This window comes from Coturnix japonica, chromosome 2 (genome assembly GCF_054131305.1).
Source record: "Coturnix japonica strain WE chromosome 2, WE-NBRP24, whole genome shotgun sequence".
In the NCBI taxonomy this organism is placed as follows: domain Eukaryota; kingdom Metazoa; phylum Chordata; class Aves; order Galliformes; family Phasianidae; genus Coturnix; species Coturnix japonica.
The window spans coordinates 19,160,468-19,181,260 of record NC_140664.1 but is presented as its reverse complement, the minus strand read 5'-3'; the positions used below and the strand labels follow the sequence as shown (position 1 = coordinate 19,181,260).

The 20,793-nt window shown below is 36.0% G+C and overlaps 1 protein-coding gene across 11 annotated transcripts in view; it reads left to right on the top strand.

Annotated features, from left to right (window-relative positions):
- VPS13B (vacuolar protein sorting 13 homolog B) overlaps positions 1-20,793 on the top strand; it is a 394,840-nt gene that overhangs the window by 262,960 nt on the left and 111,087 nt on the right. For all 11 annotated transcript variants that reach the window (XR_014942476.1, XM_015856027.3, XM_015856030.3 and 8 more), the window contains one exon: positions 18,446-19,148. Coding sequence is in view for 10 of the 11 variants with exons in the window: in XM_015856027.3 (XP_015711513.2) it covers positions 18,446-19,148 (703 nt within the window). In the remaining variant the exon portion in view is untranslated. The remainder of the gene's footprint in view (positions 1-18,445; positions 19,149-20,793) is intronic.

Genomic DNA, 20,793 nt, shown 5'->3' with positions numbered 1-20,793 from the left:
CTAGTTTGTAGAATTCAATCCTTCTCTGAATCTTCTTGTATTTATTCAGTAAGTGAGATAATGGTAGACAAGGGGTACTTTATCTTCAGAATTATTAATATCTCCTTGTAGTGTTCATCATCTCTTGAATTTGCAAGGCAAGACACAACTCTTCCTTTCCAAAAATCTAGCTAATGAGACAGCTGAAGAAACTTTTCCTTCTTCCTGCCCACACAGATTCTGCATGAATGTGTGTCTGGATGGAAGTGGGAAATAATTTAGAGCAGCCAAACTGCTTATATTCCTCTCTCCTCATCCTGTCAAATCCCAGAAGTTGTTTGTAGCCTTCTAATCTTTGTATCACATCAAACTCCTTCTTTATCCCTTCCAAATCATGGAGGAAATAAAGGATGTTTTTTTCACAATTGTTGAAATATGAAAGATAGAGTAATGAAATGCTATCTATCTTTGTCTTCCCTGGATACTTTACAGACACGGCCTCTTTTGGATATGAATATTATGAATAAGTATGTATGGGAATATCTTTAATAATTTGTGATGCAGTATTTTCCCATTGTCAGCAGAATGGATGGAATCAGATTAGCCCTACATTTGTATAGGTGCCAAGAACTTTAATTTTGAGTTGGCGCTGAAGTCCTGCACAACTGATGTAGACCATATAAATTTATAAGCAGTTTACTGAGCTATTTCTGTAAGGCTTTTTGTTGACTACGTCCCAAGATATTTATTTGTTCTTCATTATTATCTCCCTTGCATTTTTTAGGTCCTTGTAATGAGTAATGGAATATTTCTCTTTCAAGGCACTGTTTGCCTTCTCATTAATAAGTCTAAAATTCTTATCTTGACTCACTCTACTGATAATTTAAATGCAGCATTGTGCTGTGCTTGTTTACTCCTCCGTCCATTTCTCTCTTTACTATTCTGCAGCCAAATGTGCCTATATGGAAGGCACTCAATTTAATCTTCATATTGTTTCTTTAGTCAGCAGAGTGAAACATAGTACACTGTATGCAGTTCTTTTCATTTCAGTGAATCAAGTAAGGAGTCCACACAGAACTATTCATACTTTACACCTGCTTATTATTTCTTTACAGGAATCAAAACATAGTTTAGGATTCTTTTCCTTGAAGCAAGACTATTAATGTCAAGCTTTCCAGTGTACCTTCTAGCAATTCTTTCTGTATCTTCCGGGTCAGAGGTTACATTACCTCTTTGGGTAACTTTTCTGTGATTAACTCTCACTCTGGCAAATCTTCGTATCTATTTTGCTTGATAAAGGTGTTAATCATTGCTTCTCAGTGTTTCATTTCAGAATCCAAAAACAATGGGATTTCATTAATGGCTTATCTACACATGGTTTTGTTGGAGGCAATAGTTGTGCTTTGATGGATTTACACTGATACAGGACTTTTTGCATTTTAGTCACTATTTAAAGCAGAACTAAAGAGTGAAATTCTTAGTGATTTATGAACTTCGGTGAATTAGAAGATTTAGCAAACTTTAATGAAATCTTGTACATTTCCAAAATGAAGCTAGAAGTGTTAACTGGAAACAACATTTGAAGTAGCTAACTGTATTTTAAAGCTGGAAGAATAAAGAGAAAATACACTGGATACATACTGGCTTTGATTACCATTGGAAGAGTGTTTCTCATCTGAATTGGAGGAGAAAAATAGGAAAAAAGGGTGTGTGTGAGGAAGAGGGAAGCAGCACTAAAGCTGTGAAAAAACCTTACATTTTCCCAAATACATTACTAGATCAAATCCTGAGGATTGTTGAGCAAATATAAACATCATTAATCTCAGTTATGAAACTTGATTTAACTTGAAGTTTGTGGTAAATAGAAGGATTAAGTAATTATCTCTTGCCTCAAAAATAATATACAATGTGTTGCTCTCTTGTGTGTTTTGGTTACGTATAAACAGGTAGTTATCAAATTGGAACTCTGAGTTTAATCTTTAAATGTGTGATTTCCAAATGGTCTGCATTTGGTCGTTTATAGAGCAACGCTGTAAGGTATAGTGTAGACAAAAAATAATAAAGAAGTGATGATTTATGTGTAAATCTTTTTCTTAAGTGCTTTAATATTCTGTGAAGAATTTCATGCCAGGTCTCCAGTGTGGTGTTTTTACTTACAGTAAGCCCTAATTTTATACTCTCTTATAAATTCATCTTTGATGTACAGTATACCTATTATACTGACTTCTTCACAGAGTGTAGTCTGTTGTTGCAAAGAATATTGCTTTGATCTGCTTGGCAGTTTTAAAGGATGGACACATATGTGGTGTATGATAAATTACTTGAGGGGTAAAGAATGTTGCTGCCTTTTCATAATTATTCACTATTTTAGAATTAATATATGCCAAAATCTTACATGAAGAAGATATAATACTTGCACATGGAGAGCAGAAACAGAAGTGCTAGGAAAAGAAATATGAGAGTGAAGTGTGTGTTTAATGTGCTATATTTCTTCAGTGATGCACCTAAGATCAGAGGTGAAATTTTAATAAAAGGACTATTCTCTTGAAGAAAAAAGGCTTTCTTTAAAAGTTTCTTAAACAGCCTTAAAAGCTTAATATTCTACTAAAAGTCTCTCAGGACAAATGATGATTGCTTTTTATACTGATTAGTGATAGAACAGGTGAGTTCCCAAGGAGTTTATTGCTTAGTCTGGCAAAACCATTTCCTGATGTCCATCACTTAAGTGGAAATTTTTGGCAATAGAGCATCTATTTGTCATACAAGCATTTAGAAATGGAAACGACAAGAACTCCTCTTTGAAAAAGAAATGAAATACAAAACAACACTCTTCGTGGTCTACTGCTTTTAATATAGCCATGCATGGATAACTTATCTTACTGCAACTCAGTACATCTTCTACTCCTGAATGTAAATATTGTCATTCAGGTCATTAATCTGTTTTTGGGGTGGGGTTGTTTTGTTTTTGGGTTTTAAGTTCATACCTATTTCACAGAATTTGAATGTCACACAGGTATCTAATATAGTGATACAGTAATAGAAACAAGTATAACATATTTTTTGAAACAAGTACAACTGTATGCCATCTTTTCAACCCATCATTCCTTTCATATTCACAAATTTTTAATTGCATTGATAAACATAGCACTCAACAATCAACTGTTGCATGTATGGAAATATTTGCACACAGTAGAAGCAGAGACTGAAAAACTGTCTCTGTTTTGGATCCCTCTAAGATCTCTGACATTCTGTTGTTTATTTCTGCCAACTGAGCAGTGAAAAAAGTTTCCAGAATTCTTCAGTTTACTTGCTGTCACTGTATGTAATATGTATTGTTTGTAATTAGAATACAATAGATCCTGCACAAGTATGATGGTTAAAAAAAAAAAGAAAATTTTTCCTGTTCAACTTTAGGAGAAAGCAAATTTAGCTGTTGAGGTGGTGACAGGTAGATGCTACTGTACTGGTCAATTGGTCACACACAATTTGACAGGGGATTGAAAGGTCTGGGTGGGATTTTTAATTATAACAGGTATGCATTCCAAGCATAATTTGCATTAATTGCCAGTATCCAGTGGACACATATTGTCATTCATCTGGGAGCAGTGTTGAGCAAGAAGAATGGAAAGCTGGTGCAAGAAGGTCTTTGTTTTCATATAGAAATTCAAGGCATGGCCTGTTGATGTTTTCCGCTTTTATAGTATCTGTTTCTAGGTATTTGACTTCTGAGTGCTGTGTCTAGTCTTTCCAAGCACAGACCTCAGCAGCGTTCATCAGCCTGCCAGATGATGTTTTGCTTCTAGACCTGGCTGTTGGCCAGTCACTTCGAGTGAACCCCGCCAGCAGATGTGACATGTTCCATAAGGCTTAGCCCACACTCGGGTAAATTGCAAAGACAACCCACCAGCTTCCTGAATAAATGATATTAATATGAGGGGGAAAAAAAGCAAAAGTTATTTCAACTTTCGTTTTTTGTTCTTTTACAATAGAAATTTTTGGTGTCTAACTAATTTAAAGATTATATGTTTTGTAATAGTCAGGATGTTACCTGTAATCATCACAAGAATAGGAAAGACTGGGGGATGCAGAGCTCTTATCTGCTTAGAACCCAAACAATACTACCAAACACCTCAGCAAGTGATAGGGAACACACCGACTGCAGCAAATTAACTGTCAACTGAGTTGTCCAAGATGGGAAAGCCAGACAGATATAATCTATAGCAGCCAGTTTCTCTATAGACTGGCTGAATCAATCTCTATTGATTCATCACATTAGATACAATGCAGGAGTATCTGCAGAAGATATGTCATTCTCTGTCATTGCAGATTAAGCTTAGGAAAACATCTCTTAAGTTGTGATATGCTGCAAAATCCTGGCTCTAGAAGTTTGGAAGAGTATTCCTCTATGCTTTTTTACTTACACTTATTTTTAATATGCATGTCTGCTGCCACAGAACAGTAGTCTAAAAAGTCCCTTGGTCTGACCAGTGGGGCCATTCATATGTCTTCTTCTAGCAGATAACTTCAGTTTATGGCACTCTCACCAATCTCCTGTTATTGCTTCATGATATGGTAAAGAAAGTGATTGTTGGCAGATATGTGCAAAAGTGCAATTACAATTGCATTTCACATAAGATTTGGCGGCAGAATAGCTAATGGAGTTCATAGCTATCTTTTTTTGCAAATGATACTTTAATAAAGTGAGCTCTCTTGAGCAAAGAGCAATTAAATGAAAATTTACATGAGCTTATTGTTGTATTACTACTGTGGAGAAAGAAAAAAACATCAAATAGTGTCCCTTTTTTAATTGAAAACAAACATAACTTTGTTTTCCATTTGTATTTTGTTTAAAAATAATAAAAATCAGAAAACTGGTAAAACAAGTTCCAGATAATACTACTTAAGAAGTCAGACAGCCAAAGTGTGAAGTGGCAGATGCACATGTTACACAGATGTTATGTCAGCTGGTTAGTATCCTTATGGAAAGCTTGTGTAATTGGAATTATTTTTAGTATGCTGAAACTTTGAGAAGCTGGCATCCTCATTTACAAGTTTCTTTTGAAGAATCTGTTTATCTTTTCCCTTTTGATTCCTGAAATTTAAGGTAATCAGTGGTAGAGAGCCAGAACAGTCTCAGTTTCTGTATATTGTATGGGTCACATAAATTTAGGTATGTCTTGGTATTCGGAAGTGTGCTTGTACATTAAAAAAAAAGGTAATGTAGTATGAAAGTAGCTTCCTGAGGGGTTTATGGACTTTTTTTCATTATACATTTGAAAATTGTTGCAATGACCAGAAGCAGAGCAAACTTGGTGAATGGTTAACAGGAATGTCACGGAAACAATGGGTATTGAAATGTGAATCCATAAAAAAACTTCTCAGATAAAATTATCTTTCACAGTGTGCACATTTTTTTGTCAGATCTTGTGTATCTGCTCAATTTTGTTTCAGTTTTTAAGCTGTGAATTTTCATTTCAGGGAATGGGGGATAGTGCAGCACATAGTCCTATATCTCTGATGTGCTGAGGCAGTCCCCACTGCCAACTGTACCTGGGCTGCATTAAAAGATGGGTAGACAGCAGAGTGAGGGAGGTGATTGTGACGGAGAAAGGCTTTCTGCCAGGGCCTGCACTGACTGGGTTTTGTGTGTGTTTTATTTTCTTAGTCTGTGCTACTTTATTACAGACATTCTTGTCTGCTGTATGGAATACACTACTTTTCTCCGACCCTAGACTTAATGGGATAGTCCAAAAGAGAGAAAAATTTTGAACAGTCTCCTTATTAAATACCTTGCCTGGCAATATTTTGAATGTAAGTTGTGGTTATTATTCCATTATCAGGGACTTATATGTTATTGTATTTTAAAATAAAGATGTTTTCTAATAAGAGTATGTGAAGTTAATTTAAAACTTTGGATTTCCAGATTATTTAATGTATTAATCAAAAAATCAGAAGTATTCCTTAAAGGGATTATAAAAATATTGTTATAAAATAGGTCCAAAATTCAAACTGTTCCTTCAATTATAGAACATGTGGAAAAATCTCTAATTGTGTAAATTAGTAAAAAATAATAATAGTAAAGAAAACTGTATGAGAATTATGATCGTTTTTCCCTAAATCACGAATATAGTTGAACAAAATAATAGGTTGAGTGAGGTGATTTTCAGAATCTCAAAAAAGACTGGACAGCACAGAGGCTCAAAAACATCATATGCAGAAGTGTGAGAGAGCGCGTGCTTGGACTTTCTCACACTATGGATATTGAATGTGTCATGGTGATGATTTGCTTAATCATCTGACGAGGAGACGAAAGTTTGAGTGGTAGGTCACACAAAGAATGACTGAGGGCTTTGCATTCTTTGATCCTTACTAATCTTCTCCTTCGATTCATCTAATGCTGGCTTACATTAGAGTTTTGTTCTGAGGCAACATTACCTTCAGACACCAATGGGTACAGTTTCTTCCTTATATAGAACATCACCTGCTTGTTACTGTGGAAGACTTTATTCTTGACACTAATTATAAGCACATGGATGATCTAATTCCCTTGATTTGCAAGTGAAAATGTTATTTTATTTCTTGAAGGGAAAGCTGAGGAATAAGAACAGAAAGGACAGTGGAAGCCAGTGGAAATGTAACTGAAGTGATTGTCAGTGGATAGTGAGCAATCTTAACTTCTGGAATACTGTGTTTTCTTTGCAAGAAGAATCCTCACTTTTCTCTGACTTTCCTGCTTGCTTAGAAATACATGGATACTAGTTTCATCTGCCAGAAAGGGCAATTCAAACAGTCTTTTTCATTCATTTTAACACACTTTTAGAGGTAAATAAAGCTAATATAACCTCTCCGTATGCCAGTCTTCCCAAATAGTATATATTATTTCATGTTCTCAGCCAAATTTCAAAGCAGACTGGAAACCTTGATGTTAGTTTTTCTTGTTCATGAAAATCAGGAAATAGATGGAGAGAAACTAAACCAAGTATTACCAGTGAGGGAAATATGTTGTTTAGTAGTTGGCAGGAGACACTGTTTATCCACTTGTGATCTGGTTGATCAGTTTGGAATAAAATATGCTGCTTAATCTCACATGGTTTTTCATAAGGCCAGAATTACACTACTGTACTCTTTCTTAAGGAATATTTTATCGTTATTATAAATGTCTTCAAGTAGGCATAATTTTTCAGAGTGTAGTGCTGTTAATAGCTGCCTTCCTGCTTCTTCAGTTTTTGTGGCCAGTGGTAGTTGGCTTTTGTACTCAGGTAATGCTGCAACATCAGAAACTGCCTAATAGTATGTGACGTTCTGTAACTCACGCCAGAGACTTTGGCAGGAGAAACAAATATATTTTCTCAAAAACTTGTTTACCTGTTCTAGTAGAAGTTCAAAAGAGTTTCATATTAGTTGAAGAGTGACAATAATACTTGTATGAATAAATTTTCTTCTTTAGCGGTAGTGAGTTTAAACATGAAGGAGATGTAATGGCTGTTAAGTTATTCAATAGATCCAAATTATTGCATTGTTTAGAATAAAATACTAAAGGTTCCACTTGGTGAATTTGCTGCAGTAATCCCCTTGTGCCATTAGCAACCAGTTTTACTATGAGCAGGATTAGCTATAGTCATTTTACTCTAAAAATTTTTATGATGTTTTAAAATAAAAAAGCATTTTCTCACCTCTTTTAAAATCAGGTGGAAGTTTATGCATTAGAGTCTTGCTTTACAATTTCTGTTGAAGAAAGTTATCTTCTTTGGTAGAATGGTATAAGGAGTTCAGATGAAGACAAACTTTTGCGCCTATTTGTTTATATATGGATGTTTTGTTTGCGACATCTTTCTTTTAATGCAACATTTAAAATTCAGGAATAGCTAAATGTTTTGAAACATTAATGACAGGAGGTCATCGTCTGATCTTTTTTTGTCAGTGGGCTGTTCTGTTCACAAAGCTTTAAAAGTAAACTTGCAACTTGACAGTGTCAGAGGGAGTGCTAAAAATGTAACTTGCTGAGAATGCCAATAAAAACCCTTAGCTGGAATAGCTGAATAATACTTGCATCATTTTCCTGGTAGCACTACCAGTACTTGGAATCCCACACAGCCACTTGTCGGATGTTTTCCTGAAAATAAAGTGGTCTTTGGTTTGTTCGAGGATGCTATCAAAATAATGTCCTTGCCAGTATCTTGAGTCATCACCATACCCGGTTTCCATTGATAGGAAGCTTTGTCTCATCATTTGATTTTATTGCCAAAAACAGCAGAAAGATTCTTTTGAAGGGCTGTGCAGTACTTTTTTGATACTTCCTATAAGTAGATGCTTTTATTCCAGTAGAAACCCTTTCGTGTATTGGGAACATGGCTGTAAATTTACTTGGTTACTAAGACTCTTCAATGCTTCTTTTCTGCATAGAAAAATAAAGAGGTGAGGAACTAAAGTAAATAATCCTAAAGTAGTAAGGTTTAAGAGAAAGGGTCCATTTTGCAAAGCACATCAGCATGACTCAGAAGAATGTATGCATGCCTATGGATATGGATATGCATACATACACAGTGAATATCTGAACATTTCTCATGAACAAATGGTTTGAGTTGTATGTTAGCCTGGAATTTGCAAGCATGCATAACTTAGGCTTATACTTCCAATCTAAGCAGATTGTTTTTAACGTATTTGAAATTACTGTAGAGTTTAATTTGTGCCCCTACAGTGCTGCAGAGATTGCATTTACAGTCCACCATGAAATTTTGAGATGACTGTATTCAAAGTAGGTATTTTGGATGGAAGAATATAGTTTGACCCTTACCCTAATTGTTAACTTTTGTTTGTGAGACACTTAGAACAACAGAGATGTGGGACACACTGCTCTTCCACTGTACGCTCATTTGTTCACTCCCCACTTCCTAGTGGGATGGAGGAGAAAACTGGGGAAAAAAAAAAAAAAAAGTAGAACCCATGGGTTGAGATAAAACTATTTATTGAGGTAGAGAAAAGGAAAAGTATAATAGTTATGACTATATATAAACATATATATATGAATGTCTAACAGGTGATGCACAAGCAATTGCTTACCATCCCTCAACCCATGCCCAATTAGTCAACAAGCAGCAGAAGCAAGTGAGATGATCTCCCATCCACTCCAAAACTGATGTTGTGTGGCATGGAATATCCCTTCGGCCAGTCAGCTGTCCTCATTCTGTTCCCTTCCAGCCCCTTGCACCCTTCACTGAGAACAGCCTTGGCTCTGTGCAACATTGCTTAGCAGCAACTATAAACATGGGTATGTTATCAGCATTGTTTTCCTCCTAGAACCAAAACACAGCATTATACGAGACACTGAAGTTAAATCCATCCCAGCTGAAACTAAGAAATATTCACCCCTTATTCCATACCATTTACAGGTCCCACATTTTCTACATATCCTAATTAATTACCATCACCTATCTTGGGTTGTTTTGTTGGGTTTTTTTGTGTATGTGCACGCATATTATTTCCATTGTCAATGAGGCATCCATTTAGTTCATAACTTTTAAGATTCATCTGTCATAGCAGTCCTTTGGTGCAGAAAAGATAATTTGATTGTCATGAAAATTTTGGTGTGTGCTGCTGTTTCTTCCTTTGTACCGAGCTCAGTGGGAAAAGACGATAGTGTTGGTTAACTGCCTGATAGGACTCAAAGGAGGAATTCTGGGAAAATGAGCAACTCTGAAACTAGCAAAGATTTTTATTATTTTGTTTGTTTTTTTAAATGTTGGTATGCTTTAATCTGTAACTATAAAGACAGTATCTAATTTGTTAGTCTTTTTGAGTCCATCTGAATCCCAACAATTTATTTTTGTGCTATGCTGTCTTGCAGGGTTTATTTATCTCAACAGCAGTAATTCCCAATAGTGTTGAACATTTGAATGTGGTACTAGGTATTTGTTGAACAAGGCCAAGAATGTAATATTGTTCCTTCCCAGATACAGACATGCAGTTCAGACTAGAAGTGCAATTAAGAGTTTACCTGTGTGTGTGTTTGATGTATTCTGCCATCTACCAGAAAAGCCAATAGTGTAAAATTGCAGTGAACTACATTTTAAGATTGAGAGCAATTAATCTTCAATAGCAGGGCCAGGCTTTCTCCTTGCTGCCTGTAGTTACAAGGCCCAAAAAGGAAGTCCTGTAGGCCCTGTGGCTTTGATTATGATGATAAAATCCATTAATAAATGTCAGGATGTTAGTCTGAGTGAATTGCCCTTTCTGGCAGCTGAAACTAGTGTTCATGTATTTCTAAGCAAGCAGATCCTGAACTCAATTGCAAGTATTTCAGGAGTGCTGCTGTTTGTGCTGCAGTCTGATAGAGAATTTTCCATTAGGTAAAGTAAAACTGAAAACTAATTTTTAAATAAAGGATATACATTTTTGTGATATGCGTTTGTATACAGAATATAAATAAAAGCACATAGTAAAGATTATCTCTGTAAGCACTTAAAATTTGTTAGTGTTTATGTAGTAATTCAGTAGTAATTCAAGCAGAACATTGGTTGCTTATATGCTGTTGGCTCTTTTGTTCCATTCGTTAATTTTATAGTTTTTCTAGTTCTTATTTTTCTGCAGATTAAATATGTGAATATTTTGTGATGGCCTACACGAAACTAACTGTATTCTGAAACTCTTGATTTCCTGGTCTTTAGTTATTATGGTACTTCATGGGCTTTACTTCCCCGTGATGTCTTTTTGTAAGGTGCTCTACAGAAATTTAAAGACGCTTTAGTCAAACTCTGAACAAGGTAGAAGTGTATCTGGCTCTATATACATGAGATGTAACAACCTTTAAAAAAAAAAAAAAAAAAAATTAAGGCAGAAGAGCTAATTTTCCAGACATCTGGAAGCTTTAAAACCTTAGGCACTCAACATCCAGCATATATTTCAGTGAGCAGTCATGTGCCAGCAGTTCGATATTTCTCACTGGAGGTTGCTGCACTGTGGATTTTTCTGGTATGTAGTGTGACTCAGTCTGACATTACTGGAAATAGTGTAGAGGAAGTTGTTTGATTTGGGCAATATTTGTGTATAACATCTCCTTATCTGCTGTGGTTTTAGTTATTTTAATTGTCTTTAAGATGTTGAAAGCATTTAATGCTCTGTTGTATATCTGAAGGAAAATGAACATTTCATTTGGTACGTGGTTCACATAGCTTTACACTTGTTTGATTAAGGGGCTGCAGGTAGATTATACAATCTCATAGTCAGGTAAAAATTTAGTGTTAGAATAATGACTAATTTTGTTGTTCAGACATTCATTCATCCTTTCCTAGAAAACAATGCCTAAATTAGCATTCCAAGGCTTTGTTGAATCCGGCTTTGAATCACTGCCGTGGTATTTGGCATCTGGTTCTGCATCTTTTCAGTTATTTTACAGAATATTGAATGTTAGTCAATGGCAGAATATTCTAACTTACTCCAATGGGAGTAAACAACTTAGTTCAACTTCTCATCTCCAGATGTCATAGCACTGAATCATCTTATATTTCTGTATTTGGTATTCTTTACTCATCTAAAAATTGTTGAGTTCTCACTTTAAAAATTCTCATAACTTAAGAGAGTTTCTGATGCATGATTGATCACCTAGTCAAGATAACGTAGTGTGTTACACCCAGATTTTTTTGTACCTAATCCCAATAGCACTGTGATTTCCCAGGGCTGGTCAGTGGCAATACCCCTTCGTAATCCCACTGCAGGCTGCGCGATGACAGACCTATTTATGTTACCATACCAGGCTCTGAAATATGACCATTGGTCTTCCTCTAGAGTTTGAGAGCAATCTCGCTGTTGTGAAACTACAGCCTTAAGTATTTTAATTTGCAAGTATTTGTGTGATTGTTGTTGCTTGTTTTGTTGTTATTGTTTTCGGCATACTTGGGCACATCAGTGTGTGTGAGTTAACTCAGCCTCATTGCTCTCTATAGCTTCCTAAAGGGAGGTTGTAGTGAGCTGGGGGTTGGCCTCTTCTCTCGTGTCATTAGTGATAGAACCAGAGGGAATGGTTTCAAGCTACGACAGGGGAGATTCAGGCTGGACATTAGGAAATAGTACTTCTCAGAAAGGGTGGCCAGGCACTGGAATGGACTGCCCAGGGAGGTGGGGGAGTCACCGACCCTAGGGGTGTTCAAGGAACGACTGGATGTTGTGTTGAGGGAAATGGTTTAGTGGGAGCTATTGCTAGTACGTGGACGGTTGGACTGGATGAGTTTTAGGTCTTTTCCAACCTTGGTGATTTTATGATTCTATGACACATTCAGTTAGCTTGGTAAGACAAAGTTATTTCTGTAAGATCTGACCAGTGCTGCACAATTTGGTGGAGTAATCCTTCTGCATGAAAATAGGATTTAAATCTGAGACAAGTACAACAGCAGTCTAGTACTGAAATTTTAATGCTGAAATTTTAGAGAATATCATGCAAAATCAAGATTAAATATTTTTTAGTATGTCCAAGTGAAGTATATAGGCAAGTCTCTCATGGGAAAAGATTGTTTCTTGGCACTAACCTAAAAACAAATGTGCTAAAATGAGCAAATCCTCATCATCTTTAAAGTAAAAATGTATGTTTCTTTTAATGCAGATGTTTTTTTATGTTAAAAAAAAAAAAAGTAAACTTAAAATATCTGAAATTAAATTTAATAAAGTAGCACAAAAAGCCGATATTTTTCAAGTACATATATATATTATGGAACATTTGCTGTTGGACAAAGAATTCTGCCAGATTTCAACCTGTTTTTCTTCCAACTTGTAAATACATCCTTAAAAAAGAAAAGAACACAGAGCCTTACTGGCCTTTAGTAGTATAGCATAATAAACATACTGTTTATATTAAGATTAAAAAACAATAATTCTGCTGGAGTTAGGATTTAGCATTTGCATATAACCGTGTTACAATTGGAACATTTAGCATGGCTTTGATTTATGCATATTTGGATCAATGTTTAGTAGAATGTGGTCTCTTAACCCAGATTTGAGGAGCTTGAAGAACATTACAGGAAAAAGCTGAGTTGGTACTTCTCCTCTCCATCCCGTCTTTCACATAATTCCTGCAGTATTGTGAAAACTAAAAGTGAATCCTGTCGGTCTGTGAGCCTATATGCACCATAGGCATGTCATTTTACAGCAAATTCTGATTTAAAAGAAAATCTGTTAGTGAAAAAAAAAAATACATTCAGTATTTATATAAGGTAAAATGTTTCAATAATTTCTGATATTTTTGCTTCCTCAGTTTTACTTGATTTAATAGTTCCCTTTTTGTAGGAAGTTTTGGATAAAGAACTCTTTCTGCATTGTTGCATCAATACAAACACCTGAATATGTATAGTAAGCTGCAGGACTGAAGTTTTACTTTAAAACTTAGGGGTAATTGTATTAGACTGAAGGAAGTAATTTAGTACTCTGAAATATTTGTGTATGTGTTTCATTATATTTTCCATGTGGGAATAATGTGTCAGTGTAAAAAATAATTACCAGAATTTTAGTAATTCATATAATTTATATACAAATCAAAATAAAACCATTTTGTAGAACAATGTAGTAAACAGGTTTACAAAAATTGTATCTTTAGAAAACAGTTGTGCATCAAAGACAGTTAGAGAATCTTTGATGAAATAGATCAAGTATCTAGAATAAATCCAGAAAGAAAATACATAATGTTTTCTTTTTGATTCCAGTTTAAGCACAACGGGGAAAAAAATGAAAGACGTTCCTTTACTGTAGCTCAGTTTCTGTGGTAAGCAGTTTTTATTTCCATGAAAATACAACTACTTTAGCAAGAGAAATAGAACTAGGTCACATGTCACAGTGATGTACCAGATGTGATTGGCACTTTGATTCTGTGGTTTCACACTTGTGACTCTTTCCATAATTTATGTGATGTAAAGAATGATCTCATGATTGGCTGAAGGTTTTTGATCAGAGTTAAGGAATGGCTATGCTGGAGGCTGGAAATTTTACTTCAATAGAGCCATTATATAACCATAATTAATCTGAGAAGCTGGAAAAATTATGCAGATGTAGATGTTTTTGATGTTGAGCAGTTGCACTTCCAAAGATTATATTGCCTACAGTGGATCTATTAATTAGAGAATTAGTCTGTAAAGTACCAGTAAAAGAAAATAAAACTGATAGAAAGGTTTATAGTAAACCTTTGCACATGTTTACATTTATTATTGTTGAAAACTCTTGAGACTAAGAAAGTGAAGATGTAATGAAAAACGTTGTCAGCTGTACAACACCATTCTCTGATTTAGAAAACATGTTAATAGCCTAAAGTCTATTTGTGTATTTACCTTGATAGTTTTATTGCCTCTCTTTATGAAGTGAAAACTTTGAAGGTAGGTCTCTACCATCTGAAAGTTTTTATCAGAAATAGAAAATAGAAAATAAAATAAGAGTTACCTGGCTACAGCTGCACTGACCTCAGGTGGGAGTGCTTGCCAATTTTACAAAGCAAATCTATTTATTTACCCTTGTTTTTATGATGTACTTCTCAGTGTGTACTCAGTGTGCAGGATGTGCTATTTCCATGGCCTTTCACTAGATAAATATATATGTCATATGCCCTATTGAACTCAAGGGGTTAAGCTAGAAAAGTTACCTATCTCAACACATGAAAAGGAAGAATTAGCGGTTGTTCCCTAGCTACTCGTGTAGCTTTCAACACCTTTCCTATGGTGTCTAGTATTGATAGGATATATAACTGTGAAAAGACGAGAAAATGCACTGAAGTGATCTAAGTAAACTATCATCTTGACATGTTTTTTCTAGCCATTGAAAACCTTTCCATATTGCAACTCATTCTGACAGTGAAACTGTAGAATTCCTCTGATTTAAGTACCATCTGGTTATGCTCAAAGCTTTAAAGCTATTATCTCAGCATAAAATTTCAGCATCCTATACTTTTTTCTTCGCCAAACTATCCATTTTTAAGCCACAAATATTTTTCCAGTCCTTTCAGATTTTATCTAAAAGTATATTTTAACAGTATTTAAATAGTTCTTAAACAATAACAATTTATCTTGATAGATGACATGCTGTGTTTTTTCATTTTATTTTAATTAGCCATTGTGGAACGAAATTCCCTTTTGTTTTACTCCTTTGAATACTGTTTAATTACAGTTATCATGCCAAATATCTTAAAGGTTATTTTACCAATACAGTTTCATTTAACATAAGCCATGTGGAATCAATAGTCCTGTTTCCTAAAGTGAATGCTTGGAAAATCTTACATTCATATGTTAAGAGTACACATCCTTTCCTCATTAGTTGGAAAGTACAGGGATTTTGGCACAGGTTCTGTGTGGAAGCATTGTGCAGCTTTTATATGGATTTTGTTTTTAGCCTTTGATGACACTGTTTAGAATAGGAAGTATCTAATAAGTAAAGCATTTTGTCTAATGTGCTGCCAGTGTGTTTAATATATGCCTGGAGGTCTGAAACATTATCTTCTCCACTACAGTAATATGCATTTAATTCTCTGAAAGCAGAAGGTCGAACTTTTAAAAGGGACTCAAAGTACATTTTCAACTAAAATAATTTAAAACACATGGGATAGGGGACCAGAGTAATGTACAGTTGGTTTTTATGGTTTAGTCATAATCATGTTAATGCACACCAGTAGCTAATTAAAGAAAACTTTTATTGTTCATTTTAAATGGGTTATGTAAAGAGTAAGAGAACTGATATAATACAGCCCAATGATAAATGTTACCATTGCATTTCATAGCAGCAAGCCCATATTGCTGTTCCTGACATCTTTAAAGTATCGGCCCATTTATTCTATAATAAAGCAGAAATCTTTTCGGAGGAGTTATCCTGAGGGTCCTTCCCTCTCGTCTGCTATCCCATTAGAGGAATAGCTAAATGATGCCCAGGTTTATTCCTAGGCATATTTTTGGGTTAACTGTGTGACTTGGAAGAGGACTCAATGCTTACTGAGCAGAAATAGATGCAAAAAGTTCCAGTGGTACTTCTGCAACTTTATTGTGTAAACAGTGATGTTATTAAAGGCCGTCATGCAAATCATTCTTCCCTTGTTCGAACCTTTCTATTATGGTAAGAGAATACATAAGTCAAAGTTTAATTGTGGAACTGGGGGGCATGGAAAATTGCAATAGTATGTGGTGCTTTTTGCATTTTGGGCGGTGGTTCGTGTCTCAAGCTGCTTAATACTGAGCAGAAGTTGCCATCTGACTGCTGTTCAGTGACCTGCATGAATTGACTCAGGGGCCTCAGTAATTCTTTTAGTTGAGTGTCCACACAGCAGGAAACACAGCAGTTGGGACCAATTAACACTCATGCAGTAGTCTTAGCAGAGATGCTAAGATGTAAATGGGGGTGGAGGCAGAGCTGCTTTTCTGCCTTCTTTGAGGTGCTTCACATAGATGAGCATATTTAATACATATTGACATAAAACAACACAGAAAAAAAGAACTAGGTTTTTAGTCAAATATATTTGACGTAAAGAATTGAGAAAATGAGTTCACAAAACGGGAAACAATTCTCTGCAGAACTCTGCGCTCTAAGATTTTTTATAGTTCTGAATGGAAAGTCTATGCATCAATTAAGTGCTGGGTGTAGTAGCACTTGCCTTCTTTTCAGTCAGTATTTCCATCGAATGATGTAGCAACATCATTCTATAGTTCCATACCTTATGTCTTTTGCTGGCCCTGAATGCATGAGTAATGAAACCATGTGTGTCATTTTGAAGGTACTATCAGTACAGGATGTGGACAAAATGCTTCATAGTTTACCAGACAGAGGCTGAGACGTAAATATAACTTTGCTAGCTTATCAGGAGGAGTCGTGGTTTCTTTGCTTATAATGTAAGTAATTCGTTAGAATGATCTCCAGATATTTTTACTGAGGCTGCATTAAAAGTGATACCACTTTTACAAGTCAGTGATATGAGTCTGTCATACAAATCAGCCGCAAGGAAGTTTATTGGTTATTTGAAAAATATGTACATAAGTGAATCTGAAAAGACTGTAACCAGAGCTGGCAAAAAAGTTTTCAAAGAAAATCTCAGCTAGTTAAGGGTTCTGTTTGAGGATTTCCTCTGTAATACTTTTCCCCAGTATGGCCATGCCTTTAAAGAAAGAGGGGGAGGGGTTTTTTTTACCCTTTGTTTCAGAAAGAACAATTTAAAGAAATGTTTTTAAAAAGCAGCTTTTTCTTAACACCTCCAATCACCTAATTTCCACAGAGGGAGCAAATTGCAGGGAGCACCGCGTTCCACATCTCTCCCAGTATTGTGTCCTCCTGTTGCTGTCTAAAACAGTGCACTGGGTTGGATGGGTTGTGAATCTGATTGATTAAGGCATTTCTTGTGTTAACTTGTACTATATGGAGCAGAAACATTTCTTCTGGGCAACACAGATGGAAGTGCTGGTTATGCTGCGCAAGCTATGATGGTTGATATACAGCTGCAAACTCTGTATGAATCACAGGAGTTGGCTTTACATTGTTGTTGTTATTGCTACTATTGAATTTATGCAGTCTGTTTTTTCCCAAATAGTTTTGCTTATAGACTTCCTACCTTGTCCTCAAGTTGTCTGTAGGATTTCTGCTTATTTCAGCAGCAGTATTTGAAGTAAAGTGTTTGTTACTTGAAGCACCTCCTTGTCTTGGGTCTCTCTGTCAACCCTGTCCCTGTATAGTAAACCCTGCAGATTTGTTTTGTTTCGCTGCAGTATTTCCTACAACAGAAGTTCTTTTTACTGTCTCTTCCATGATGTGTGTTTTCTTTTTGAAATACGTTGATATGCAGTGATTTCTCATCTGATACCCTGTGGTTGTCACAGATGAGATCATGTACACTGGGTGGGCCCTGGTAGGCTAAGAATCACACCCTGTCACAGGGGCAGTCTATAGATACTTCAACTTTGGAATTTTATATAAGGCAGCTGTCATTTCCATTTCTCTAAGAAAAATATTCTTTCTACAACATAATATTTACACTTTTCAGCTTACAATTTCCGTTTTGTCATTTTGTGATCTTGTATTAGATTTATATTGCACACTGTTTCTTACAATCACAGAAAAGTATGGTAGTACTCAAAACTAGAAAGCAATTATGACGAGGCTTTTTATTTACAGTGTATTCTTTTATAGAGATATGGTTCCACATTAAGCCATAAATTTCTTGTAGAATCTTTAGAGTATAACAAATGAGTTTTTTGAAGAATGAAGTCTTAGCCTAGAAATCATTATTTCTTTTATTTTTCCTTCACATATTCTTTTGGCACTTCATCCATTGTGTGAGTCATAATTTCATTGGAACAGACACCTGCTGTGTTTTCTTGAGCAATTACTGTGTTTAGGTTAACTTGGCAGATATTTTTTATAATTCTCTTCTTCGACATCATGTTTATATAGTGATTGTTTGCTGCCACTGAAATAGAAGCAGTTGGGATACAGGTATCATAAGCTAATATACTATTTTCGTTTGAAGGTTTCCAAACAAGAGCAAAAAAAAATGGATGTGTCAGATGGAGGAACAGTAGAGACTTCTTCCCGGTACAGTGGGGCACAGGACAGTGGAATTGGCAGTGACAGCGTTAAGATCAGAATCGTTCAGATTGAGCAGCATAGTGGCACCAGCCAGCACCGCATTGCCCAGCCCTCCCGCCAGTCGTCCATTGTGAAGAACCTCAATTTCATCCCTTTTGACATTTTTGTTACAGCAAGTCGGATCTCCTTGATGACTTACTCATGCACTGCTTTACCTAAATTGAAATCACCACAAGATCAGAAAGACGGTGAGAAAATAAGCAAAAGCTCCTTGAACCTTCCAGAAGCAGGCTCAGGTAGCAGCCATGACACCAACAGGCCCAGTCAGCCATCCATTTCGTCTGTCACAGCAGATGACCTTTTGAACAGCAATGTTCCCCTGTCTTCTGGAAAAAAAACAGGTCTTCTGTCGCTGGAAACCCTGCATGCTTCCACAAGGTCCTCTGCTCGACAAGCCCTTGGTATAACTATCGTTCGGCAGCCTGGTCGCAGGGGCACGGGTGACATAGAGCTGCAGCCGTTTCTCTACCTGGTTGTATCCCAGCCCTCCGTGCTCCTCAGCTGCCACCACAGAAAGCAGAAGATAGAAGTGTCAGTGTTTGATGCTGGGCTTAAGGGAGTAGCCTCAGACTACAAGTGTACAGGTAAGGTCATTGAACAGTCATTACTGGTTATAAATGTCAAAGAACGGCACTCCATATTACTGGAGTGCTGGAAGGGAAAGCAACTGACAGACTTTTAGGACATCTTTACAAATTAAACAGTAAGCAGTTGTGTTTTAAGGATTATTCAGCATGGCTGAATCACATTAAATGTAAAAAACATTTGAAATTAATTAAGATCTGACCTTTTAGCAGCCAGCTCTTCCTGCTCTTCAGTATTAATTTCTAAGCACTGGATTGTCATAGGGATTGCCACATTACTCTAACTCCTTGTCTTATTTTAAGGGCAGAAGAATTGTAAGCCAAGGAGATTTCATAAATAGTATTTCCTATGGCTGAGTATCACAGTATTTGCCCATATAAATATACTGATAAAACTTAAAGAAAAGCATTAGAGGAGTACCTGATGAAAATCGTTTTGTGTGTCAGGCAAAGGTAAAATTGTGTGGAGGTGGAAATCAGGCATTATGTGGAGGCGTTCTGTTCTCATCCTGTTGCTTTTGTGGGCAGTAATAAATACCTCACTTGTGTACCAGGCAGAATCCTGTGCTTTCTGCCAAAATATTATGGCTTTTTCAAAAGACTTTGAGAAGGTGGGTGCCAAAATTCCAGTGCCTAAAAACGCCATCCTAAATTTATTAATAAGTGAATAAAACTAATCCACACTTAAACACAACCAAACAGGTAGTATAAAGTTTTTATTGTCTCTGGTTTAGGAAGACCTGCTGTGTTTGTGGTTGCGTCATTCAGGATTTAATGTTGGCATTCCATTGTTGTAACATGAATTTTTGGAATTTTCTATTTTTAATTTTTAGTATTCATATTAGAGGGAAAGTGGCAGTTAGCTGTCTTTATATATGTGTGTATGTATGTACCTTGATGTACCCTATATATTGCATAGCATACAATGCAGCATCAGGAGCCTTTCACTGCATTTTTCTAAGTCACTGTAGTAAATTTCATCAGTTGCTCCAGTTTTTAATGGCATTATGGCTATTTGCTGACTGTTGTATCTGAAAGAGATATGATGAAGAATGCAATGGAGTGTATTCTATAAATCAAGACGACTCTGGGTTGAAGAAAAAGTATATGTTGTTTGTTATAAATTGTACTGGTAATCAGTGGGGGTGGTTTCTCATTACTTATACCAATACAGTTTAAATTACATAGCTAAACATTAGTAGACCTATGTAGATTATATCCAAAATATGCTACTAAAAACTGTGATGTTTTGAATCGTATTCTCAGCATACCTAAACTCCATAAACATTCATCGAGCATCAGTGAATATCAGTGGGTGCCAGTTTTCTCCTTGGAGGAATTCAGTGACACACCTTTGCTCCATACACACTTCCATGTCAGATGCCGTTCTGCCAGACTGCCCTTCTGCTGCCATCTGTCACACGGCAACAACTTGTAATATAATATTGGTGGGAAGGTTCAGCCTCTACTGCCATACCAACATCCGCTTCTGACAGTGTGGGCCTATATAAAATAGGAGACATTACTTTCAGAGCAATCCTCATACAAGATAGTATTGTGAAATAGGGAAGGTGTTGCTTTTTGATGGCCCCAAAGGAAACTCTGTGGTAAAGATAAGCTGATGGGGGTTGGACTCGATGATCTC